Source organism: Populus nigra, chromosome 2 (genome assembly GCF_951802175.1).
Source record: "Populus nigra chromosome 2, ddPopNigr1.1, whole genome shotgun sequence".
Lineage (NCBI taxonomy): Eukaryota > Viridiplantae > Streptophyta > Magnoliopsida > Malpighiales > Salicaceae > Populus > Populus nigra.
The window spans coordinates 43,017,976-43,045,014 of NC_084853.1; the positions used below are offsets into that span (position 1 = coordinate 43,017,976).

At 34.7% G+C, this 27,039-nt stretch overlaps 5 protein-coding genes across 7 annotated transcripts; 2 read left to right on the forward strand and 3 right to left on the reverse strand.

The window, feature by feature from the left end:
* Positions 1 to 636: 636 nt before the first annotated feature.
* On the reverse strand, positions 637 to 4,027 carry LOC133682997 (uncharacterized). Its single transcript, XM_062106518.1, has 5 exons — positions 3,933 to 4,027; positions 3,728 to 3,847; positions 1,354 to 3,143; positions 1,070 to 1,274; positions 637 to 922 (listed from the first exon to the last, which is right to left on the reverse strand). Exons 1-5 carry the CDS (start codon positions 4,025 to 4,027, stop codon positions 637 to 639), a joined length of 2,496 nt encoding a protein of 831 aa, XP_061962502.1.
* Positions 4,028 to 5,488: 1,461 nt separating this feature from the next.
* LOC133681516 (basic endochitinase-like) lies at positions 5,489 to 6,734 on the forward strand. Its single transcript, XM_062104567.1, has one exon. The coding sequence runs from the start codon at positions 5,628 to 5,630 to the stop codon at positions 6,522 to 6,524; it is 897 nt and encodes a 298-aa protein (XP_061960551.1). The 5' UTR covers positions 5,489 to 5,627; the 3' UTR covers positions 6,525 to 6,734.
* Positions 6,735 to 7,804: 1,070 nt separating this feature from the next.
* LOC133681994 (uncharacterized) lies at positions 7,805 to 10,612 on the forward strand. The gene is made up of 10 exons (XM_062105215.1): positions 7,805 to 7,949; positions 8,095 to 8,205; positions 8,294 to 8,359; positions 8,481 to 8,586; positions 8,695 to 8,737; positions 8,911 to 8,983; positions 9,222 to 9,309; positions 10,036 to 10,092; positions 10,172 to 10,250; positions 10,340 to 10,612. Exons 2-10 carry the CDS (start codon positions 8,135 to 8,137, stop codon positions 10,351 to 10,353), a joined length of 597 nt encoding a protein of 198 aa, XP_061961199.1. The 5' UTR covers positions 7,805 to 7,949; positions 8,095 to 8,134; the 3' UTR covers positions 10,354 to 10,612.
* A 1,754-nt stretch (positions 10,613 to 12,366) lies between these two features.
* Positions 12,367 to 20,638, reverse strand: LOC133682365 (uncharacterized). The gene is made up of 14 exons (XM_062105683.1): positions 19,991 to 20,638; positions 19,807 to 19,893; positions 19,500 to 19,609; positions 19,304 to 19,354; positions 18,728 to 18,899; positions 18,161 to 18,478; positions 17,878 to 18,081; positions 16,643 to 17,128; positions 16,316 to 16,525; positions 15,480 to 15,668; positions 14,752 to 14,915; positions 14,485 to 14,637; positions 14,319 to 14,397; positions 12,367 to 13,149 (listed from the first exon to the last, which is right to left on the reverse strand). The coding sequence occupies exons 1-14, from the start codon at positions 20,441 to 20,443 to the stop codon at positions 12,700 to 12,702; spliced, it is 3,126 nt and encodes a 1,041-aa protein (XP_061961667.1). The 5' UTR covers positions 20,444 to 20,638; the 3' UTR covers positions 12,367 to 12,699.
* Positions 20,639 to 23,791: 3,153 nt separating this feature from the next.
* LOC133681717 (UDP-D-xylose:L-fucose alpha-1,3-D-xylosyltransferase MGP4-like) lies at positions 23,792 to 26,724 on the reverse strand. 3 transcript variants are annotated; one of them, XM_062104828.1, is made up of 5 exons: positions 26,057 to 26,719; positions 25,671 to 25,832; positions 24,760 to 24,975; positions 24,277 to 24,460; positions 23,792 to 24,159 (listed from the first exon to the last, which is right to left on the reverse strand). In XM_062104828.1, exons 1-5 carry the CDS (start codon positions 26,534 to 26,536, stop codon positions 24,137 to 24,139), a joined length of 1,065 nt encoding a protein of 354 aa, XP_061960812.1. In that variant the 5' UTR covers positions 26,537 to 26,719; the 3' UTR covers positions 23,792 to 24,136. The 3 variants fall into 3 exon arrangements, with proteins under 3 accessions (XP_061960812.1, XP_061960811.1, XP_061960813.1); XM_062104827.1 differs by having other exon boundaries at positions 23,792 to 24,460; positions 26,057 to 26,715; XM_062104829.1 differs by lacking the exon at positions 23,792 to 24,159 and having other exon boundaries at positions 24,332 to 24,460; positions 24,668 to 24,975; positions 26,057 to 26,724.
* Positions 26,725 to 27,039: the final 315 nt, after the last annotated feature.

The following is a 27,039-nucleotide window of genomic DNA, read 5'->3' on the forward strand; positions in this document are numbered from 1 at the left end:
AAAACATATTACCCCAGACCAAGAAAAGATTTCTTCGAAGCCTCCTGCACAGTTTTATCACTCCTCCCTTGGACAGATTCAGTATGTAACCTCTTAAGCCCAATATAATATAAAGAGCCTGGGCTTATATACATCATTTAGGCTAAATAAAAACTCAACTGCGGGCGACTACTTTGTTTTTTCACACCGGCCCAGACAAAAGCAACTCCAGCTCCAAATTAACATAACGTCAAATTCACTATTTTAAACCATTGATTTATTTTTTTTAATCTAAACCCGCTATTTAGAAGTTTATTGAACCAGCTAATCCGATCAAACTGGATCCAAGGTTGTCAATACCGTTTCGGCAGGTGTTTCGTTTTTTCAATTGGAACGAAATGTTTCGGTTTCGGAGCGTTTCGGCATGCCGTTTCGGGGTTGTACTGTTCATATATATATATATATATATTGAAGATAAATTAATTATAAATTATGCATTACAAAGCACAAACACAATGTCAAGCAAACATAATTTTAAAATTTAAAATATTTCTAAATAGTCAAGATTAAATAACTTAAAGTCTTAAAGTAATTCAACTTAAACAAAATACAAAAATATTATGAAAGTAAAATGTTTTAACATAAAAGAAACATAAATCAAACATCATCTCCATCATTAACATAGAAATAAGGATCTTGATCTTGTGATGGTATGTAGGGAAAGTCATCAACTAGACATTCCAATAGTTGATCATTTCCACCAAGCTCATTCTCTTCATCAAAACATGTCTCTTCATCCTCTAAAGTCAAAGTAGACAAAGGTGCTTCTATAGTCTCCCAACTTATATCATCTCCATTAAGAAGGCTAGGTTCTTCACAAATCCATTCATTTAATAGATCAATGTTATCGAGGCTAATAGGATCTAAAGCATCCCTTATTTTGCTCAAATTCCTACAAAAAAACAACATGAATATAAACCACATATATATTAGTGATAAATTTAATTTTAAAAAATTAATATCATTGTTAATGAAAATAGTAATAATCATTTTCAATATTATTATTAATATGATAATATCAATATTTTACCTCTGTTGAATCCTCAAATTATAACGAACAAATACTAGATCACTCAATCTCTTGTGCTCTAGCCTATTGCGCCTTTTAGAATGAATAAATTCAAATATACTCCAATTTCTTTCACACCCAGTTGCACTACAACATTGACTAAGAATTCGAATTGCAAACTTTTGAAGTTCTTGAGTGTCATTGCCAAATTGCTCCCACCATGCAACTAGATAAGACAAAAGTTTAATAAATCAGATATTATAAATACAAAACAATATTATATTTAAAAAACAAAATGTTATTACCTGGATTTAACTTTTCTCTTTGACGAATAGCTAGAGGCATGCCAAAATCACCAGTTGCTTTCTTATACTCCTCAAGTTGGCCACTAATTACATCTTGAGTGTCACAATCAGGGACCAATCTAGTAATTGTGCTAAGCAAACCTCGAGTAACCTCCTTTTGTTTTGAAAAAGAAGGCCTAAAATAGATTCCAGGATTAAGAAAACAACCTGCTGCATGTAATGGACTATGAAGTTGCTTATCCCATCTAGCATCAATTACCCGAATATATGGTCCATATTGAGATACTCTATTTTTCAACCTTGTCTTGATGGCTTCTTTTGCTTTATCCATTGCCTCATATAAATAACCCATTGATGGTTTTTCTTCACTATCTGCTAACCGAAGAACTCGTACTAAAGGCTCACTAACTTTGACTATATGTTCACATCGAGGCCAAAAGTCTTTATCTTGTAAAATTATGGCAGTTATTTCCTTTCCAACTTTACTTTTACCATGACTTGATTCTACCCATTTCATGCAAGTAAACATTTGTCGAAGCTCTTTCTTAAACTTAAGTAAACATTGGATGCTTAAAAAATGGGTAGCAAACCTTGTAATGCCAGGACGACATAGATCATTTCCATTAGTAAAGTCTTTCCTCATCAAAGCTAAAACCCATGCATGATTATATATAAATTTGGTTATGTTTCTTGCCTTCTTAATGGTTTCATCAATCATCGGAAAATATCTTGGATCAGAAATATTTTCTAACATCAAATCAATGCAATGGGCAGCACAAGGAGACCAAAAGAAAGTGCCATACCTTTGTTGCAAAGCCTTCCCAGCAGCCTTGAATGCAGCCTCATTATCACTAACAAATTGGACAATATTTTCTTGCCCCACTTCTTTGACAACTTCATCAAACATTTCAAGCAATGTCTCTTTATCTTTTCGAAGACCCGAAGTGTCAACTGACTTCAAGAATATGGTACCTCTTGGAGAATAAGCAAGAAAATTCACAATTGGTACATTCCTTCTATTTGACCACCCATCTGCCATAATGGAGCATCCATAAAGTTTCCAATCAGCCTTGATTTCAAAGAGGTATTCATGGACATCATGAACTATATCTTTCAAAAGTGGTCCCCTTAAATCATGATATGATGGTCCTTTAAAACCAGGTCTCATTGATGCTATGGCGTCTATCATTGGTTGATAATAGTATGATTTAGCACCATTAAATGGTACATTAACATCATACCACCATCTTGCAATGACCTTCCTTGCATTATGTTCCTTCTCTTTAGAAGCCATTGCACTTTTAATGCTAGGTTGTGAACTTGGGGTAGTTCGTGGAACGAATGAAGTCATCTTTTTTCTATTTGCACTTGTGCCTTGCATTGTCAATCTTTTAGTTGCTTTTGAACCGATATCACTTAAAGTAGGATTTGCACTACCACCCTCTTCGACTTCATCATTGGAAAGTGATTGAGAATTTCCAATATCAGTTCTAAGTCTCTTTCTTTTCTCTTTCTCCATTGTTAAGTCCTCTATCAACTGCTTCATTTGCCATTTCACATCTGGAGGAACCTTTTTACAAGCTTCAACTTGGCCCTTAATACCAGCAAGGTGATACTTCAGACGAGTAATACCACCACCATTGATCCTTTTGCTACAATGAACACATATACTTGAGTTCTTTGCACCAACAACCACTTGCCCATGAGCCCATGCTGGATCATCTGATCTTGCTGGAGCTGAAGCCATAGAAGAACCACCACTTGATGAGTTTTCAGCCATGTAATTTGATCTGAAAAAAAAATAAAACACAATTAATTTCAGCTATTACAATTTACATCAACGTGATTTTTAAAGTAAAATGGATGGTAATGATACCAATAACTTAAAATGAAAAAAATGACATTTCTCAAGATACCATGTTGATTTACAAATATTATTTGTTGGCTTCACACTTTAAATTTATTATTTGATACATTCGGTTTCATATAATAATTATGTATCCTTCCTTATAATTAATCTGGGCATGGTCAAGTTAATTATATTATTAACTACCAAACCTAGCAACCTAGCAATTAATCTGGTTATTTAGTTTGTATAGGCTTATGCACATAATACAGATTCCATACCACCTAAGTCCTAAACAATGGATTCATTGCAGTAAGCCATCTCTTAATTTGATTTATATATATATATAAAACTTTCAACGTAGAAATCAAAGCCATTTATCATAAAAGACAACTTTCTAAAGTGTTTTGTCCTTTGAATTTATGGCAAGCCTAAGACTATTAACATTCTAGCAGTGTAAGTTAACAGAACTAAGTTCATGCATTTTCTATTTCCAATTTGAACTTGAAGAGAGAGAAAAAATTGCACCTTAGCTCTGCAGAGACAATTATTTGAGAAGTGAACGAAATGGATGGCCACAAAGTGAGGTTTGATGAGTCTTCTGGTTCTTTGCCAGGTTGCAGGGGGACTCCTTCTCTGTTTTGATCCCTGCAGACAATAATTTACACTTAGGCATTGCCTTAACATATAGGCCATATATATCTTGACTCGTAAATAATAGCTTAATATAAACTGGATATTGCACTTTGATATCTCTGCCAAGACTTTCAAGTCGATCCACAAGAATGGAAATATTGCTCTATCTGAAGAATATGCTAGTTTCGACATTCCTAAGAGCCCTTTCTTTGAGCATCAAAGTCTTCCTAATGATGCAGCAATTAACGAGTTCTGGGGCTATTAGAAATGAAATACATCCTGTCAATCTACTTAATTTATTTTAATTAGTTGTGTGGGTGATAACACTGTCACAAGGCATGGAAATTGAGGTAGGTCTTGCATATGAATTTGATTGTCAACATTAAATCAAGCTGTAGAATTATCTTCCACAGAAAATGAAAAATTAAAAATAGTCCACTAGCTTCATTGATATGGTTATGTGGGGTCTTAAAATCAAGAAAGGCAGGCTCTTACCTTGAGAACGAAGTTGTTGAAGATGACGTGAAAGCCTAGAAACCGATTGAGAGATGAAGCTTATGTAATAGTTTGAGAGATGATCGAACGACCAAACCAGGGAGATTGAATCAGCTGTTTGAAGTTTGAACTCCAATGGAAGGGGAGTTCGTGAAACTGAAAAACAAGATGCCGATTGTAATTGTTTTGGTTGGGAACTGCCGATTGTAATTGTTTTGGTTGGGAACTTGAGAGTTAAGTCTGCGAGGAGGAAGGAGGAAGAGAAATTAGGGATTTGGCTTAGTTTACTTTAGAGTCTTAGACTTCAGAGAAAAAGAGCGTGGGTGTACCGTGCACTGTGCAGTTAATGAAAATGAACCGGGTTTAATTTTGAGTCTTTGACTTTGACTCGGTGACTTTAACCCGAAACGGAACACATGGAATTCGGCCGGAACGTTCCGGCCGAAATTTGACCGGAATTTCCGGATCAGGCCGAGATTTTAAGCGAGGCAAAACTTGTTCCGTTTTGTTTCGTTTTTTTAACTGGTACGAGACGTTCCGGGCATTCCGGCCGAAACGGAACGGAATTAACAACTTTGACTGGATCAGCCTGTTAAAAGATAAAGCTCTTTCAATAATAATATATTACATTTACAAGACTCAAACTCAACAACTTACTTAAAAAAAATAAAAGCCAAACTATTTAAACCAATCACCATTGATTTTTAAACTAAGCCTTATCCATTAACTTAGAGTTTTAAAATAAAAATCACTCATCAATATTAAATTTAAAGACTTGTTTGAAATTGTGACTAGTTTGAAATGTATTTTTGTTTAGAAATGTATTAAAATAATTTTTTTTAAAAAAAATTATTTTTAACATTAGCACATCAAAATAATATGAAAAATATAAAAATAAATTTCATTTTAAAAAATATTTCAAAATTTTTAAGAAACGGTGCAAACATTCTCTTAGTATTGACGAATGAGATTCAAGGTGTAAAAAACTCCCCTCAACAAACGTCAGTAAGAAATTCTAGCATTCAATACCCAAGAACACGCCTACAGACGTCAATATGCTTGACTTGGGTTCAATGAAAGCGTGTTCTGATCGACGACTGTATATGAATTAGCTGTACAGAACTTTGCTTATTTCCCCCCATCATTCTTCAGCGCATGCGACAGTGAATGGTAGCAACGTAGAAATGGCAACGGCAATTATTGTTACCATCGTTTCTCACCAGCCACTTCTATAAATAGGTTGCTCTATAATACTTTATTTGCATCAAACTCGGTGAAAAGGTCAATTTTTAAAAAAATGAGTCCCAGATTTTCTGCAAAATGTGCAATTCTCTTCCTTGCAACACTTCTTGCTTTGGCTTTCAAAGCAAAAGCTGGAAGCATAGTGGTTTATTGGGGCCAAGATGCGAGGGAAGGCACGCTCACAGATACATGTGCCTCAGGGAAATATGGCATCGTGAACATAGCTTTTCTCTCAGTTTTTGGCAATGGCAAAAAACCTCAGGTCAACTTAGCCGGTCACTGTGACCCATCCTCAAATGGCTGCCAAAGAGTAAGCAGAGGCATCCATAACTGCCAAAACCAAGGCATTAAAGTTATGCTTTCCATTGGTGGTGGATCTGGTGGCTACACCTTAACTTCACCTGATGAAGCTAGGGGTGTAGCAGAATATTTATGGAACAACTTCCTTAGTGGAAACTCGAATTCAAGGCCACTAGGCGATGCCATTTTGGACGGCATAGATTTTGACATAGAGGGAGGGGAACGTCACTATGTAGTTCTCGCTTCTAGATTGTCCGAGCTCAGCCGAGGAGGCAGGAAAGTGTACTTGACAGCTGCACCGCAGTGTCCTTTTCCCGACAATTGGCTTGATAAGGCACTTCAGACGGGACTTTTCGATTATGTATGGATCCAATTTTACAACAACCCTCAGTGTGAGTATAACACTAACAATCCTCAGAGCTTTAAGGACTCATGGAACAAATGGACATCTTCTATTCCTGCCAGGAAGTTTTTTGTGGGGCTTCCGGCTTCTAGGGCGGCTGCTGGCAATGGTTTTGTGACAACTGATGTGCTCAAATCGCAAGTGCTACCTTTTGTTCAAGGTTCCCCCAAGTATGGCGGTGTCATGCTCTGGAACAAGTATAGTGATGATCAAAGTGGATACAGTTCCAGGATCAGGGATAGTGTTTGAGCTTCTTGAAAGGAGTTCCAAGTATGATATCATCATCATTAAGCCAAAATCAAAGAGCAGCGTCCTTGTAATCCTAATAAGTTGCCTCCTTAGAGTTGATTAATATCGTGAAATAAAACGTTGCTCCTTCTACTTTTATTGCAAAACGATGGGCAGTTTATGCGCACACACGCAATAAGACTTCGAGTTTTGAACCGGAGACTTTATATATATCTTTACTCAAATCCTTACCTCCTATGCGCTAATTCTTGTAGATTTATTAATGGGTTAGTAATTCCTTAATTACTATTGCTATTTCAATACCAAAAAAACATTTCTAGTGCTTTTTCTAGGGTTCAAACTCAGATTATTTTAAAGAAAAAAAATAACCAAAGAAAATTGTTTACTATTTTTTAATGATATAGGTCTTTTCTGACTAACTTTCTAAAAAATTAATGTTTAAAATTACCTTCTGAATAATAAAAATTACATAGCCAAATAAAGTGGAATCTCACGTAATGATCAATTTGTCAATGTATACCATGTTCATTATCTGATATATGAGTTAAAGATGGTAAAGCTAACTTATTTAATAATTTTTTTTTAATTAAAGTTTTTAAAATCAAGAAATGGAGGTAAGGCGATAAAGATAATCTAAATTTATATAAGTTTCAAGTTTAAAGATCTTTTACTCGAGAGAATTTAGTTTAAAATTTTCTAAGAATGATAAATCAGAAATTTAGTGTGTATTTAAAGATAAAATTAGTTTATTTAAGAATTTAAAGATTAGTGATAGAATTATTATATTATATAAAAATAAATTAACCCTTAAAAATTATAAAACAACCGGTAAATATTGAAAATTTTGATAAAGTCTTGTCTTGCAAAACTTATTTTATTACCTATAAACATATTTATATTTAAAAGGCTTATGGACATGATTTTTTTTATTTTTTAGATTTTACAAGTTAATATTTTTTCTCTCTCTCTATGTTTTCATGTTTTGTGGATTTTTTATGGGTTTTTTTTTCATAAATTTTTTAAAAAACTAAAGTTAGATTTTCAATTTATTTTTTAAAAGAGCATATGAAAGAAGAGCTCCGAAAAATGAAAGTAGATTGATCAATCATGTCTGTGATACAAAACTAAGAAATAAAATAGAAGGCACCAATGAAAAGAAAAGAAAAGGAAAAAGAAAGGTATATTCCAAAAAGAAAAAAGAAAAACAAAACAAAAGAAAAATGAAAAACAAAAGAAAGGTTCTTAGCTGGGCCAGATTCAATAGATAACCTTATTAGAGCAATCTAATACAGCGAAGCTGGGCTGGACTCTTCGGGCTCCAAATTCCTCGTTTAGGTTAAACGAAATCCCTGCGGCGGGCGACTCCTTTAAAGAAACTCTTTTCCTCACCGTCACCGACCCAAGTAAAAGAACGGTGAATCTCAGGTCGTTGCTCTCTTCCTCTGCGTATAGTATAAACCAGACTGAATATACTTTGCGGGGCAGACCATCTTTAGCGATAGGAACAGCATAAAATATTTTGTCAGTGTCTATTTGCAAACCCAACCTCTTATCTTTTCCTGTTTATTAGGGTTTGTACTGTCTTAGGTTTTTAATCTTCAAACGAAGCGATGGGGAGAGCCAAAAAAGGCCCTAAATTTGCAAAAATGAAGAAGATGATTACCTCTAAAGCAATTAAACAGTGAGCACTTCTTTCTTTAGTTCCCAGGATCTGACCTGCTGATTTTAGCTCTCTGTAACTTTCTTTATTAATTATTTTTTTTATTTAGACATAAAGAAGAGGTTTTGAATCCGAAGAAAAAAGATTTGTCCCTCGAAAAGCTTCCAAGAAATGTGTAAGCTTTCATGTCTATCACTGCTGCTGTGATTATAAATTTTCTCGAAGCAAGTATAAAAAGAATTTGGAACTGAAGTCTTTCCTTCCTTCTTTTGCCTTTTTATTTTTTATATAAATAGGCCACAGGTTTCTTCTGCTCTCTACTTCTCATACAACACAGCTTTGGGGCCGCCATATAGGGTCTTGGTGGATACTAACTTCATTAATTTCTCTATTCAGAATAAAGTGAGTGCTTAATGCAATTGGTAATTCTTAATTCCATCTGATTTTGATTAAAATAGCGATATGAGATTGGAATTTTGGCTCATATAATTTCCTGCTGGTGTTTTGTAGTTGGATTTAGAGAAGGCAATGCTGGACTGCTTGTATGCGAAATGTGAGTTCTCTAGCCTCTTCTTTCTTCTTTTTACTAGCTCTATATTGTATGCTTTTGATTTGAGTAATATCTTAATTGTCTAAGTAGTAAGACTGGTTGGGGGATGAGATGAAGTTTGGAACTTCCTCTTACTATTATGTTTATTGATATCTTCCACTTTTTTCGATTTTAAGGCACACCTTGCATCACAGACTGTGTAATGGCGGAACTTGAGAAGTTGGGTCAGAAATACCGCGTGGCTTTAAGGTATTGTTTCATGTTTCTGAGTTTTTCAATTTCTTTTCCTGATATTTTTTGTATCAAGACTTAAGTTGGTTGATTGTGTCTGTGGCAGTGGTTTCAGTCTGCTTGTAAATTTTGTTACTTGCAGTTGACATCCGCAATGTGTTTCCTTTGCAATTTGGTGACCAAAAACTGGTCCAGTGCTGTTCAAAATTTCATTTGGTTACAGGAATTCTGATGATGGATGTTCATGTCTTAACAGGATTGCTAAGGATCCACGTTTTGAGAGACTACCCTGTATTCATAAGGGGACTTATGCTGATGACTGTATTGTTGAAAGGGTTACCAAGGTACATTTTGACTATAATATCTTTGTTCTGCTATCCTTGCTGATTGTTGTTTTCTCAAAATGCTATCCACTTCGGAGATTTTTTCCAACTTGTCAGATGGATTTAGCTGCCATTAGATAGTTTATTTGAAGTATTGATTAAGAATAAGGACTAATATGGGTTTGGAAAGAAGATAATCTATCGTGTTTGTTAAGCTTGGACTGTTGATTTCAAATGCATGGTTTGGATTTTATCACTCGATGAATGTCAACCCTTTCCCACTAGTATAAAACACACTAACCACCCGCTGACTTATAAGAATAAATCTAACCGTTTCTTTTAAATTCTATGGCTCATATTTAGCAAACATGGGACCTCATGTTGCGAGGAACCTGATAGGATCAATCCAGATTTATAAATCAGCCATCTTTCTGGCAATAAAAGGAGAAAATAATAAAGCAATCACAGAAGTTGGAGGAAATTATTCTCTTAAATATTCATGTCAATCTGTTTTTGTTGTTCTATTAAAACATTGAGCTTTTACTTGGAAAAATAAGCTTGACAAAAATGGCCATAGGCAAGGAATATAATCCGTTCTGTGACTGTATTTCAAAGTATTTTACTTTGTTTTTTATATGCTGAAGTATTATCCATGACACGGCCTTTTATGTTGATTCCTTTGTGCACATTGACATTATCCAATGTGTTTTTTGAATGTAACTAACTAGATCATTTATGTGTGAACAGCATAAATGCTATATTGTTGCTACATGTGATCGAGATTTAAAGCGAAGAATCCGCAAGGTATCTTCAAGTGAATAATCTTTTGCTGTTCCTTTGAAATGAAATCTGTTCTGATCTGAAGTTGCTTGTTTGCTGGCAGATCCCTGGTGTGCCAATCATGTACATCACTCAACACAAATACTCAATTGAGCGGTTGCCTGAAGCAACAGTAGGTGGAGGTAGGCTCCTGCGACTCGTGTTTAGTAGAAACATTTATTTGATAATGCTCTGATTTGATTAGACTGACTTCTGCGTCTTTCTGATGCAGCTCCACGATATTGATAGCTTTCAAGATTGGGAGAACAGAGGATTTTGCTTGATGCTCTTGAATGTTATTTATCCTCTACCATATGGAAATATGGTTGAGATCCTTTACCATATGGTGGCTCTTTTTTAGTGTAGTTGTTTCCAACCTCGAAATGAGGGTTGAAATTTGTTGTTTCTATAATCAGAGGAAAGTCTTCACAATATGCAACTGTTTTTAGCTTTACGCCTTGTTTCATTATTCTATATCACTCTTGCAGTCTGAATTATGCTTCAACCCCTCTCAAACTTGGCCACTAAAGCTTTGCCGTTTTCCTGAATTTGATGGGTGGTCGAATTGTTTTGTATTCTCACGCCAATGCATTTATTCCCCATGAATTGGACCTCGGTGGCGTTACAGCCGGCATTGTTGATGCAGAAGATAAGGACTGATGATTTATAATTATATTTAATAGTTAATGCAACATTACGAAGAACACTGAACGAAGTTCTCAGACCAAGCCGAATATTTAGATGGGGGTAGTTTTTGTTTATTTCAGAAAATCACACCCGGATGATTTAATGGTTAATATCAGTTTGTGAATTTTTAAAATTTTAAAATTATTTTTTTAACGTAATAAAAAATATTCAGGTTATGATATTAAACTCGGGTCAATTTTAAAACTTTTCATTCTAATTTCATGCTCAACTTTGGTAAAGTTGGAGAATTAAACTGTGAAAATTGATCAAAAATGTTTTAATGGATTTAAGTGGTTTAAAAATAAACTGGATAATCGGTAAAAAAAAAGCTTGAGGATAAAATTGATAAATAAAAAAAATATTCTGAATCAATATCTTATTTAGCTCGGGTTTAAAATTAAACTAAGTGGAAGTTGTCCTAACATGACCTAGTTGACTTGATCAATCCAAAGATAGTTGACTTGATCAGTCCAAAAACAAATGAAAAACCAATTAAAAAAATTCTGAGAATAAAATTGAAAAAAAATAATGATATGAACATGGAAATACCTCGACCTGAATCCTCTCCTAACTCGGGTTTAAATTAAATCGTATAAAAGTTGTTATGATGTCATCCTTAGTGTATTTAAAGATAACCTTGATATTTGATAAAAAAAAAATAAAAAAAAAATAAGAAAAAAAGGTTGAATTAAAAATATCAACAGTTATAGAAATAATTATTACTTTTTAGATAATATCTTGTCTTGTCTATTTCGTATACTTCTAAATAGATTCCTTTAATAATTACTAAACATCTTTATATAAGTCATATTTGACCAAGAAAATAAATAAAGAATTTGAACAACAAAACAATATATATTAAATTTATTAAAAAAAAACTAGTTCACCTTAAAAAGAGAAAAATATATTTTAGATTCATTCAATTTCCTCCATTTTCGCTAAAACCAAACATATCTCCACTTTTATTTTGGTAAGTTAAGAAATTAATTGTTTTAAAAAAAATTGACAATTTTATGTACAAGTCACACTACAAGGTTTATTACGAGAATCCACCACCAATTTGTTTTTCAACTTTTTATCCTATATATTATAACAACGGGTGAAAACATGAACTATTAGCTAATTTTTTTTAAAAAAAAATTATCCTATATAATGATATCAACCGGTGAAAACATGAACTATTAGCTAATGAATTAAAAAAAAACACTCGATTAATAAATTATTGAAAAATGACACTTCAATTAAATAAAAAAAATTAAAAGAACAGGCACTCAAAAATTTATCGTGAAGATGCTATTAACTGTTAATAGAGGTGCAGGTGATAAAGAACAAACTCGAGTTTTCCAACAGGAATAAATGTTGGGGTTTCTGTTAGTTTGGTCAATAGTTTTTGTTAGTTAACACCTCCACGCTCGAGGATAATGCCTGCTGTTGCAGCTGTTGTCCTGCTTAGAAGAGGGTGAATGCGTGATCTTTCTAGACTGTCGTGTGAGAATTTAAATTACACTGTTTGTCTTGCAAGAAAAAAAGAAACCAACAGGCTTCTCTCGTCTTCAGTATGGATCGGAACAGTTCTATAACTGGCAATCAGGGCCATGGTAAATGTCGGATATTCTAAAGAGAAATCTGGAAATTACAATTTCTCCCTCGTTTTTCTGTCATGAACGCAACAACTTCTACAATGGGGTGTAAAGAGATTGAAAAGAAAAGGGAAAATTAGTATACACACTCATCAACAACACTAACGACGTAGGATGCAGCTACTTACATACAAACCCCTTCGTATAAAAGATACAAAAGCATGCATCCTATCTGCCAAATAAATGAACTGAAGAGGAAAAATCAACAATAAAAGAATGATCAAACTAGACCCTACCTCCAATGCTGCCCAGCCTGAACTTAATGCTACAAAGATTCCGACATGGACACCGTAGAGTTTGAATTTTCTATGTCCTCTGGTGGGGGCTTCACATATTTCCCCAGCACTGGTTGACGGCGTTTTTTCCTCATTCTTTGTTGTTTGTCCTTGCTTTGCTGTCTCCTCTTCTCTTTCTGATGATTCCGCAGATTTCTCTCTTTCTCAAATAATCCTTGCCATACAACCTCGCCTGTTGATGGCCATAGCCATCTTCTCTTGGGCCGATCAGAATCTGCCTCTTCAGCCAAGTCCTCATCCATGCTCTTAAGGATGCTGTATGAGAACCATTTGACCCAAATATTGCCTCTGCGACTCTTGACTGCATGCTGCTCTTGCATCAAGCCAGTCTCAGGGTTCACGTACACCATCTGCCTTGCACTGTGGTATGCCCAGACATTTATAAGCAGCTCAAGAACCCGTGAGTAGCAATGCTTATCCTGCAATACATTTAAAAAAAATAAAATTGTACGTGGTTGTAAAATGATCTCAGAGCTATCTGTCCATTTAGAGGGAACCTGAGATGAATATTTGACTGTTCCAACAGCATATCTTGCAAACAATAATCCCACACAAAAATAATTTGCCAGTCAATTATTTCACACACCAAGTGACCCAACTTGATGGCAAGGTCAATTGGATGGTTGTAGAAGTAACTTTGACATTTTATTCGTAATGAGCTTTAAGGGTAAACTGAGCTTCAGTGACCTTGATTTCAACCATAATAGTGTTGTCAAAAGCGAGAGGCACCCTAAGGCGTCAAGGCTGTCAAATGCCAAACTCAGAATATTTTAATTTAGTCATAAAAAGTTATACTGTTCAACTTTAAAAACAAAATAAGACAATTAAAAGAGCAAGTAGATTAAACTAGATAAACTTAAAATGCTAAAGTTTGGAATAAACTAGGATGATTAAAAAACAATAAACACGACAAGAAAAAAAAATCAACTTGTGAAGTTTGAAACTCAAGTTTCAAAAACAATAAACACAACTAGAAAAAAAAATCAATTGAAGTTTGATGAGTGATGAACTTGAGATTTGAGAAATATTCTTTTATTAAAAAAAAAAAGTAAAAATTGCAGCAGCATAAAACCATGGATATTTAAAGAGAGAGAAAGAGACAGGTAAAGAAGAAATAAAATTGAGAGAGGCCACATAAGTTAAGAAGAAAAAAAATAAATGAAGAAGAAACAAAAAAAAAGATGTACCTGATTCTTTGGAAAAGCATGGCTGCCAAATGTGCCTCCAACTCTATTTTGATGATCATTTTTTTCTTTTTAAACACTACTTTTTACTTTTACAGCTACACCCTTAAATTATTTTTGGCGTTGACTAGAAAAAATATGAGCAAATCAGTCAAAACACATCAATTAAAAAAAAAGAAAAAAGAACATATATTTTGACCAAGCGCTTGCTTCAGTGCCGAGTGCTTGCACTCCAGGCGAGCTAGTTAAATTGCCTTGCCTGGAAAAATAAAAGGCGCTGGGGGGGGGTGTCTTGGAGCACCCAGGCCCGCGCCTCTTGACAACACTGCTTATAATAGTATCCAAACAAAATTCCAATAAGGGACACGTTTCATGCAGGCAATAACAGAAAACTCAAAAGTTACCTTAGCTAGACTCAGATAACATCGTCCACTTTGATGGTGCTCATCATACATCTGTGCATCCAGTGCATCCACAAACATTCTGCACTCAACAGTTCAAATCAGCATCTGAACCAACTTATCCTTGAAGTTTTTTAATTACCAAGTCAGCAGGAACAATTTATCACACCTTGAAAACATTACAAACTCTAGGAAGGACCTTGTTGGCAAAGCAAAACTCAGCATGACAGACCATGTATCCCCATCTTCAGGCATGGGTGGCAAAAATTCCAAATCATGCTTGATGCCATACATCCTCTTAAGAGCCTCAGAAAAAGCTAACCTTCAACCACCAACAATTAAAAGGTGGAATCAGCTAAAAAAATTGAACGGAGAAAGGAGTGAAATTTTCAAGATTTCCATAATAAATCTTGAGATAAACAAGCATGGCTCTTACTTGCAATTTCCAGCGTTTATAGCATCACAGAATGACCAAAAGTCGCTCTGTAAGTCGTTTCTTGGATCCATGTCCATGCGAACCCAAAAGTAAAGTGAGTCCCCATGCTTTCGTGATTCTATAGCATCTACCAATGCCTTTTCAGCAATCCTAGACATAGATGCCTATTTATACCCCACAGTAAGATATAGTCCATTATATGCATGAAATAAATTATGAGATCACATTCGTTTAACTTTCACTTGCTAGCATTCCATAAATCAAGATCCAAAGGAAATAAGAGTGCTGTTCTTTTATTTAAGAATAAATTTCTAAAGGTTAAAACAATAAACTCATTACTTCCATAGATGACAGAACTGAAATGGTAACTACTCATAGTTAGGTAATGCAAGAGGAAATTAGGGACTAGAATCTCAGAAAACCTTCCATCAATCTAGCTCATTTCAAAGTAAAGGCAAATCACAACTGCAGCTATAGTTGCATGGTATGCATCGATTAATCTGTTCAGCAACCACATGAGCTCAAAAGCTTCAGGGTTGCAAGTAACCTTGTGTTAGCCAAATTTTACAGTAGAACCAAATCTATTAATGTTCTGCCAAGATCAATCTGAATGACCAAAAATGCAGAATTAAAGACCAATACCAAGTCTTGAAAACAGCATGTAAGGCAGAGCAAACATTAAATGAAAAGAACATAGGGTAGACAGAAAATAGGGAATCATGATATACCTTCCTTGCCGTTGCTCTCCAAGATTGAAACCCTATCCAAGAATTCTTATGAATACGGTCAATCCGATTTGCGATTGCAAAAAAAGCTCCATATTCACCTAGGGCATCTCGGTAGTATGGCTTGCTAAGAAGTGATAGACGGGAGGGGGCATCGATGTCATCTGTCCTGGGCCTTCGACCTTTTGTGGACTGCAACCATTGTCAGTGTAAAAAAAGAGGCAGAAAAGATAAAAACCTCTTTTATACAAGTTCCATCAAAATTTACAAGTTCTCTAGCTAAAAGCAGAAGTATAAGGCAAGACCCATAGAATAGAAACTGGAACATGGTTTAGTTACAATTGCAAAGGAGTATGTAACTAAGGGCTTCAAATTCCTTCGATGCAAGAAGAGTATAATATTCCCAGCAAGTGCCAACCAAAATCAAATCATGTTGCCGGTAAAACACACCATATGGTTTGGTTATATGTACCAGTCTTCAAATTCATTAACTATAAGTAGACGAGGTAAAACACACCATGATGCTAGGCAATATGCAAATAAGCTTACAGATACATAAATAAAGATATTATTCAAAGTGAGTTACTGCCCATTTACCTTTTCCTCAACTTGCTAAATGGCAAAGAGATTAAGATTGAAAGTTCAAGCAATAAACAGCTTTGGAAAGTAGAATCTTTAAACTTGGCATAAAAGATTTTTTTCCCATATGCTACATATTAAAGGAAGGTGGTGTCTATCATGTTGGGAACAATCATCAGATCGAACACAAAAGTTAACTTAACGAAAAACAGAGAAAATGACATGGGTTATCAGGATGAAATACAGAGATGCAAACTCACCAATCCTATTCCACGATAAAGCGAACTTTGGTGAAGAAAAGACCAGGTTCCTTCCCCAAAATACGGTTCATAAATGCATAATGGTTGCCCTGTCCTCAAAAGTTCTCCTTCATCCCTTTCATGTAAATCATTCCTGGAACGATCAGCCCTTTTGGCACTTTTATACACATCCTCCCATGTTCCATGAGGTTGATCAGTTCTATCTTTTAGCTGCCAAATATCCCAAGGGTCAAATTTTACAAAGGATGCACTTCAAGAATGGAAGACAAGAAGACCTGTTCCATCCAAAATTTACTCTTAATAAATTATCACTGCACAAACACTTACCTCTTCTTCCTCTCTTCTCTTTCTAGTATTGAGCATCATAATATTTCTCTCTTCCTCCCAAATGTCATATGAGAATGAATCATTAGTAGCAGCTATGGAACCAGAGCTCTCTTTTTGCATATAGTTCCACTGCTCCTCAACTGTTTTTAAATATCTGGAACTTTTCAAAGTTCTGTCTTCATGCGTAGAATTCATAAATGCTTTAAATAGATGCCAGCACCACTCTTTTTTCAGTTTTGGAGGAATTTCTGAAACAGCCTTTGGAGGTGTGACTTCTGATGGAAGCTCAATAACATTTTCAAGTAGTGTAGCATAGCCTTCAACAGTTTCTAGAACCATGAGGTTTTTAGCAGTATTTTTTCCGATTGACGCGATATTACGAGCCAGAGGTGATAATGTCCCTTTGGAGATCGCTTGCAATACAATCTGTGTTAGAACCTTGAGGTTTTCCTTAGGAAAAAGATAGCCATTCACCCTGTCATCAACCTAATAGTTATTGCTAATACAGTCAGTAGTTTGCTTAATAAACATAGGTGTGTAACAAGAAAATGATTCACAATAATGAAAAATAAAAATCTGATACCAATAACATTTTATCAATCATTGTGTATTTGGTATTTCGCAAAATTCCTGACAATAAATTGTTAATGCCAAAAATTATGAACTGCTAGTTTCCAGCACCACTAACTTCAAAGAAGAGCAGTAACTATATTGAACTGGACAGAACTTATGTCTCATTGTAAATTGACTGGAAGAGGGTTATTCTCTAAAAAAGAATATTAGTTTTGATGAGGTAGCAACAAGAAATATTAAAGAATGTTCCTGATGTGGACAAAGAAATGATTGGATTCTACATGAGGGTATTGAGATGAGTGACTTGTAAGATTATATAAAGTAAAACAAATCAGGCAAGTGAATAAGTTATTGCTCTGGTGAAGAGAGGCAATCTAATTCATATAAATACAAGGTCAGAATAAGGCTCATAAGAACTCGGGTTTAGGCTATGAATAAGACCTGATGGATTTATTCATCAAGATAATTGTGCCTTAATAGAGCTGAAAAAAATGAAAAACCTGAAAGACTAGTGATCCACCCTATGTAATGAAGAGAGTAGTTGAGCTGATACAACTCAGGAATATGAGATCACCTTTCAAATCATCCATTAAATCAATGAACATTGTGAATTCAATCTGCTGGTGCATGAAGACTGAAGATGAGAAATCAGTAAGGCTTACATATTTCCTGATCATGGAGAGATCTGGGGTTATGATGGGTTTTCCGATGGACATGGCTTTCACCAAAATTTCAGGAAAAGACTGCTCCTCAAGGAAGGATCCATATATCACAAGATCAGCTGCACCAAGGGGACTGCCCACATCATCATCAACAGCAAAGTGCTTTACAGTACCTCTTGGATAACTCAAGTTAGCAGCAATAGCCTGAGGAAACAAAGATATCACAGAAATTGGCATCTATTTTCAGAGGTAAGAACTCCGCAGGCAAGCATCTAAATCATACCTCAACAGCCGCACTGTAGTTGCCAGTAGGATCCCCACTTAAAATAATGATTTTGAGATGAGATTTTGAATTATTATCTAATGAAAATTCTGCAAAAAGTGGCAATAGAGCCTTCAAAACAAGTGCATGCTCCAGCCACAAACCCCTGTACAAAAATTGACTTCCCACAATTGCAATGATAATGTCATCGGGTTCATAGCCCATCTTCACATGTATTTCATCATTATACAATGCCATTGTAGTTTCTGTTTCCCATATATCAGCAGGAGAACCAGGAATAACATAATAGTTTCCAGTGTCAAATGCAGAGTACATCATCTGTTTGAAATGCAGAAATGGAGATAAATGTTAACTTCAGCTCCAATGTTAATAGCATGAGTATGACAACATCAGAACACAGTCATGTTACAAAACATTAAGTTGCTTATTGCTATTTATTGGATTATTGGTTTTTTTTTAATATAGATGAGATTTATTGGGGGGTTTCATTTTATCTGCAAGTCCAGATTAATCCCATGGAAATTTCAGACAGTGTCCATAAGGTGAAGTTATATCGTGGCCAATTACCGGAAGGACATGATTTGGGAAGACAACTACTGTAGCCCGGTTGAAAGCTTTTCTCCAATCATGCAGAAGCTCAATTTGCCAGCTTGAAGTGTACTGTCTTGAATGAGTAGCGAGTGTTCTTTCATTGATGGTCCATATAAGAGGCACAGACTTGAAAGGTTCCTGCATAAAACTGTTAAAGTGAAATCATTCATGTTAATTGAGTCACACAAATAACTTCTCGCATAAATTAACAAAAGTACACACAGCTCCTATCCTCGTATATATATTTCAACTAGAACAAAGTGACAAAGTTAAGCCCCAAGTACACTAATTTATCAGACAACACACTGAGCATTTTAATTTGCACGGGCCATCAAGTCTCAGGCATAGGGCGATTATGATTCTAGGGTAAGGACATTTCTCTAATCATTACAATACTAAATAGCCTCATTTTTAATTGACTGCTAATGAAAGACTAATCACATAGGATTGCCCAAAATAATAGAATTAATTGAAAAGAAGAAAAGGATTGAAGAAAGCATTATTTTTTGAGGTATATCTTTCATTTGAAAAAAAGATGGTAATTCATCTTACCAAGAGAAGACACTCTTCGTTTCTAGAGAATTCACAAGTATGCCATCATAGCTGCAAAAAAAATACATAAAATTAGATGCAACCAAAAGCATCCAAATCCAATGACACAAAACATGCTTGATTAATTTCAAAAACAAAAGACAACATATTTAAAAGTTGATCGTGTTTCTGAGAGGCAGTAGAGTGCCATGCATACTTTAGCCAATCAACAGCAATCTCCATTTTGTGGCTGGTTTGGATGATGTTAACTGGAGATCTCATGCTCTTCCAAATGCTTTGCGCAGGACCATCTCCTAGTGAATAAACCTGCCAAACAAATTCCAATAAATTTGATGCAAAGAAGTAAGAAGAATGGCATATCTTTGAAATTTGCTCTACAGCTTAAGGGTACTTGGGAATTGGGGTAAAATTGCAAATAAAAAGAAAGATGCACAAATTTTCGTCGAGCAATTCACTTTTTATTCACACACTCGGCATAACAATTCAAGTACCAAAATGCATACATGAATTGTGTAGCCAATCTCTTGCAATGCAGTAGCAACAGTCACCATTAACAGCTGGTGTGGATCAACCAACAGATCCGCAAATACCTGTATTAAAAAACACTATTTAGACCACAAGTCAACCCCATCAAAAAAATTTAACAAAAGGAGAACAGTGGATTAGTAAAGAGTAGTGAGAACTAACCAATGCAAGCTGGGGTTTCCTATAAGGAAAACGACTTAATGTCCTGTTACTAAATGACATATCCATCTCTCTATTTTCTTTTCGAAAATGTTGTAATATCTTCGAAGGTTGAAACTTAATATCTTCACCAAAATCTAACCCACCAATCTCCTTCAGATACCACAAATCCTTATCAACCAATTCCATTCCTCTCCATGGAGAAGAACCTAGTTCAGATTTCTCAACCACAGAACCAGGCAAAAACATCTGAAAGAGAACTACAAAGAAGAGAAAAACAGCAACAGTACAAATCCATTGAATGTAATCTAACTTCTTGAAACGCAAGAAACGAGAAAAACTTGATCTGGGTCTATACAAAAAGGGGTGTCTTTCAGTTCTACCAGCTGAATAAGAACGAATGAGAGTGTTTTTGTCTCTTTTGAAGGAGATTCCTCCCGTCTCTAATGAACCCATTTAGAGTTCCATAAAAAAATTCAACTCTTTGCCTCCTCTGTAGAGCGACATGCAGATAAGCTAATCGATGTTGAAAGAGAAAAAATACACGCAGGGCAAAGTAGTGCGACTGCAAGATGCTTGTGGCGGGGAGAGAGAGTGAAAGGTCAGGAAGGGTGTTTTTCTGTCGTTATCAACGTGAGCTGGTTTTTAGTGAGGTGATGTGAGGGACATCGATATGTAGTCCTGAAAAATCGTACAAATCTAATATCCCTCAATATTATAATGATTGTCTTAAAACATAAAGATTTTTCATTTCTTTTTCTTAATTTAATTATATTCATATTAATTACTAGCAGCATAATAAAAATAAAAATTATTATAGCAATAATAATGGAAAAAATGTTGATAGTTTATTATAGGGATACGAAAGCCCCGAAGGAAAAGGGATTTTTTTCGATGTTGATATCCTGCCAGAGTCACAGGAATCTTTTGGTTGGTTTTCTATTAATATGCAAGTGACAAGTTTATTGATTATATAGTTTGACAATCGGATTTAATTTTAAATTAAAGTCACCCCATCTATACGTGAAGGAATAAAAAAAAAAGGGGGGAAATTATTTCCTTCTCCACGGCTTGGAGTTAGAATCGTGGCAAGAATAGAAGTATCTAATCAAGGTAGTATATGCTCTTAATATGGTTAACGGGTATTTCTGATTATATTAGAAGTTGTTTTTTAAAATAATTTTTATTTAATAATCTTGTGAAAATAAATTTCAATAAAAATGATGGCAGCTTCAAATTATTGATGAGATTTGTTATATACATGCGTGTGTGTGAAAAAAAACACGTGGATTTAAATAGTAATATTTAGAAGATATTTGAGAGTGGGATAACGGTTGTTTTTTAAAGTAAATTTTACTGGAAAATATACTAAAATAATATTTATATTACTTTTAAAAAATTATTTTTGATATTAATATATATAAAAAATTCATGAAACACAATTTGAAATGACACTCTGGTGAATCTCAAACCCAAAGAGGAAAAGGAAAAAAAATAGTGATGATATTTCTAGAAGAAGAAAGTAGAGATAGTGAGTGATTTTTAATTAAATAACTAGTATTATTGTACGCTATGCGGGTATGTCAAAAAATAATGGATAAAAAAATCTTGATAGTGGTTTATTATTTTATCTAACAACAAATTTTTGGTATGTGTATTTAATTTGTTTTACTTTATATACATAATAAGTTCATTATATATTTGATATGCAAAGGATTTTTTTAAAAAAAATTATAGAGGTACTAGTTGAGTAAACAATTAAAATTTTTCATATGAATTTTTTTCTAGTCAAAATCTAATGTACCATGATATCTATTCAGTATGCGTCGTTTTATTACACTAATCTGGCCACGTTTCTTAAGATGTCACAAAATCCAATGTACCATATCCCTTGATATCCAAGATATAATTGATTGATATGCAATATTGTTTTATATTTATTAAATATCAAATTAATTTTATAATGGATGACGACTACTAATTGTTATTGATGTATGTATATAAATTAATTACTTGGCATATGAAGCTTGGCAAATAATAACGACTATCCGTAAAAGTGACAATGAGATAAGAAGTATTGTGATCAATATTATGCTTAATTTATATTGTAATGAACTTCAAGAGGTTGAGCGTCTTGAAGCAACATTAGTGAAAAATATGATTGTTTGTCGCAGGAGTGTTAAGGATGTTCGTCCATTAACAAGAGTCTCAGGCTCGCCCACGAGAGTCTCAAACCCGTCCATGAGCTAAGATGTTATTGATCATCCTCACACCTGCATGTATATTACAAACTCGTACACAAGTGCTCCAAGCACTTATACGAGTTGGGAAAATTATTAGATATAGTTACAAGTTATTACATGTTATGAGAATTATAAATAGAAGTATAGTTAGCTTAATTTCTAATAAAATGTCCTTTTTTTGTCAATCCCCAGTATAAATTTTCAAAGTGAATTGTTTTGATGCTAAAAAACTTGTTATTTATAATTGTGTAAATTGTTATTTGTTCAGGCAAGCAGTCAATAGCAGAATAGTTTGCCCTAGGATGCTTTCATTAGAAGAGTTGCAGATACCATTTATAATGCCACATGAGTTGCAATTAATATACATAGCTCACGCATTACATATGCTAATTACAACCCTCTTAAATATACTACTTCCCTATATATTCTTGCATATACAATTATTTTTATTTTTTTTAAAATATGCTGACTAATCAAAACACTTATGACCTCTTAATCATAGTGATCTTATCAACGTACCAACTTTCTCATGTCGTGACTGTCTCCTGTGACAAGGTAATACCCAGTGGAGTCAAACTAATGTCAACTCAGACATTATTTATGAACTTTCACGGGATGAATTAGTGAGAACTGCCACGTATCCAGGGATCCAACAGATGTCTCCAGAAGTGGGAGTCAATGCTCTGTACTGAGAGGAGTAAATTATAAATTAATCCTTTTAGTTTTCTAAGAATATAAAATAGTACTTTTAGTTTTAAAAATTAATTGATTAGTTTCTTGATTAGCGCTGACAGTTTAAAAAATATTTTCTTTTCTTATTAATCTTTTCACACTATCAACTTCTTTTATTTTTAAAATAAGAAAATAGATTAATTTGGAAAAGAACGTGAAATGGATGAAAGTGATTAAGTTACAAATAGATTTCATAGTGTGGAGATTGATTAATTATTTCTTAAAATTATACAAACTGCTCAACTTATTTTAGAAACAAAAGGACTAAATATTTTTATTTTCCCGACCACTAATAATTAATTTATTTCCTTTTCTTTTCTTTTTTCACGTGATCTGGAGTCAATGCCATTGCCAGCTGCAGGTTAGAGAATTAGGCTCTACTCGTAGAGATTGACATCAGGCTCTTTCGACAAATTCTGAAATCCCAGCGCAATTCGACCAGGGCAAACAAGTAAATCTCTAGAATTTAAAATAAAAAAATAAAAATAAAAGGAAATTACCATGAATATTTTACTTAAATTTTACACTTTACCTCTACTGTTTCAAAAATCATAGGAAACCGCTGAGTTGGTTTTACACTTTGCCTTTACTGTTTTAAAAATTATAATCTTTTTTGTGATTTAAAAATGTTTTTAAAAGAATTTTTTTTAATGTTTTAGTTCCTTTTGATATGCTGAGAATAATAAACTTTAAAAAATAAAAAAAATTATTTTAATATATTTTCAAATAAAAATTATTTTAAAAACCAACCACAACCACTATAACAATATCAAACCGTCCGTCGAGCAGCATCAATGCTTCTATTCACGGAGCATACGAGACTGGGAACTTCACAAATGATACAATAATTGATCTGGAAAGAGTTCAGAAGACCTGATTGATTTTGTACAGCGGAGAAAAACTGTGTTTGCATAAAAATTTATGCGAGTAGCTCGTTGGCTTAATCACTAAAGGGTGGTAAAATATGAAACAGAGATCCAACTGTGGCCGAGTGGGGAGATGAATTCCACCCAATTTGCACTTTGCACTTCCTATGTGAAATGAATTCCATCTACGAGAGAGAATATAAACCGAGCCATTTCAAAAGTAATCCACCCTTAAGCTAGCGCTCAGCTATTAACATGAAATAAATGGCAGAAAGAAAAACACTCAAGCTCCCGATCCTCCATACTGTTTATACGGTTCCATGGCCAACAGCTGATGGGCAGAAACACCCCATTTCATCCAAGGCAAAGAAAGAGTGTGATTAGCCATGCAGGCACACCAACTCAAAGGGTCTTTTGATTCATTATAATTTTCCAAGGGGGGACTCACTTGCATGATCATCCACCAACCAGAGACTATAATCACGGAAACGCTTTATCTTCTTCTCAAAACCTGTGATGTAATTGTTGTGAATGATGACATGCTTTCCCTTAGTTTCCTGCACCCATGTCTGATTCTTGAAGTATAATCCTCCTGTTGGGAATGCTGCCTGGGGCAGAAGATACAGATCCACCTGCAGACATATCATGAATACGCAAGCATCAAAACGTAATTGATGCACCATTAGAAAACCCATGGAAAACCTATGTGGCATAAATATACTATTTGTCTTCTGCATGCAAATTTGAACTCATTTCAGTTTTTTGGTTCTTCATAAATTTGAAATTTCCTCCAGCTGTAAGCCTCAATAGTCAAAGCACTGTCCACACCTTTCCAATACCTTAATTAGAATTGTTTATACCAGAAACAAAGAAAAAGGTTTCCAATAATCCAATTTGTAGAATGTGGATGCGCTAAAAGGTCAGCAAAAACCTGTCCAGCTGTTTTATTCAATGCCCAGTTAAAAGCAGGCTGATCATTGGCTTTCTTTGTTTTGGACCAAGGCTGAGCTTTAAGTTCCTCAATCCATTTCTTCATAACTAGCTTTGCTCCATCAGTGGGACGCATGAAAATCATGCAACTACATATGTAAGTGCGCCCCTTTTTACCTGGTGGTGGTAAATCATGGGAATGGTCCAGTGGCTTCACCTGGTAATGCAAAGAAAAAGGCACCGCAAATGTTTATCACAAAGATTGCTGAAACCAATTCACTGTATGGTCTAAGGTTTTCACTAACAATATAAATATCAAACTACATACGATCATGAAGAATGATGCGAAAGGATCCATGTAGCTGATGCCAGCTAGTTTGGAATCAAGGCTCTGTTGTTGCAGTCATTGTTGTATATGAATATCAAAATACTAAAAAGAAAAACGAAAACATCTACCATCAATGTCACCAGAAATGGAATTAAACTAGACTTAGCATGGAAATGATCCATTGTCAACCTGTTCATTGGCTACAAAAAGACATCTAACGATGAAGGGTTATCTCCAATAACAAGTATTAATTGGCTCAAGAGTCAGAAAGCAGGAGATCTAAAGACATGGATATCACGATTTGAGAGTTCAAGGTAGCATCTAAAATTATGAAAAATAAAGTTAACTCATGGTGTGATTTTCAGCCAATATACACCAAACCCCGTCAAACTCTCCAGTAAACATTATGCCAGTATCACACTGATTTAAATAGGGTACGCGAGAACAAGAACATGTGAGATTCAAATCAAGTTAACCACCACTGTTTTCAATAATCAGATTAAGCGGTCATAGTAAAAAATTATATGTGAATTCAAACTCAAAATCACCACAAATCAAAGCTACGAGCAGGTTAGTATGCGTACCGCAGCCATGTCATCGGTGAAGTACACATCATGGTTTCCCTCCAAATACCGGAAAGGATCTCCTAACCACACCATATCCACATCATTGTACATCACATTATACCCAAGCTCCAAAATGTGCAGCAAATGCCGAGGCCTCCTAGATGTAAAATTGAAAAATCCCTATCCAAGGAAGGCAATTAAGATCATTTCAAAAGGACAATAAATCCTATTAATCAAGCGAAAAAACTTCTTGTTGTCACTTTCAAATCAAAATTCCAAAAATAGCAAACCACAGTAATTTAATTTGCCACAAACAATAATTGTTGACTGCAATTACGAACTTAGTTAAAAATCAAAGCATTCACTTAAAAAAAAGAAGGGGGGGTGGGGATTGCATTTAGTACCTGAGAACCAAACTTATGAGCAGACTGTGAATCAGGAGCAGGAGGCACAAGAACAGCATGACCAGGCCATCTCTCATTGACATTATAAAGAGTAGCATAATCCTCGGCAATAACAAGAACCTTATCTTGATGCTTTTGTCTCGAAATACTGATCAACCAATTACTTAAAAATGGCAAGTAAGGTTGGCTAACTGCGCAAACAATCACTGTCTTGTTTTTTGCAACAAACGCCACCGCTTGGGGTAGTGTGTATTGTTGCCATTTTGCAAGCGAGGCAGGATTTGTTGCTGAGAAAAATGAGGGTGTGCCTGCCCAGGGTAAGATTACGCCTAGAATTAGGAGGAGGGATAGTAAGGCTATTAGGCCTGTGCGGCTGAAGAGTGAAATTTGTCGTTGGGAGGAGGAAGATTGGCGTGGTGATAGCGGGTAGGGATCAGAGACTGTGCCGTGGAGAGGTCTTTGGTGCAAGAATGTTGGCATTTTTTAGCTTCTGTCAAAAATTGTGGGGATTGGGAGTTGGAGGATGTATTTGATTTGACGGGGAAGAATAGGAGTGGGTTTGGTCTTACGGGGTTTTATCTGACTGGATCTGTGATTTTGGTTGCTGGTAAAAATAGCAGAGAATTATGGGGTTTTTTCATAGTTTCGAAACTCACCAGTCAGGATTCCTTCAAAACCACTTATATAGTTAACTTGTTAAACCTTGGTGCCTCAATCAAAATACATTATAAATTTTTTTCATGTTAAGATGTTGTTTTTTTAAATAATTTTTTATTCAATCATATAATTAATTATATGTGCTAATAAAACTAAAATAAAAATCATCAATGAAAAGAAATTAAATAAAACTACTAAGTCCAACTATTAAACAACTTTTTATTGAAGAGTAAAGGTTAAAAAAAACAATTAAAAAAAATGGGTCAACCTAGGTTTATTCTCTAACCCCACGACCATAGGGACACAAGATCATGATAGACTAATAA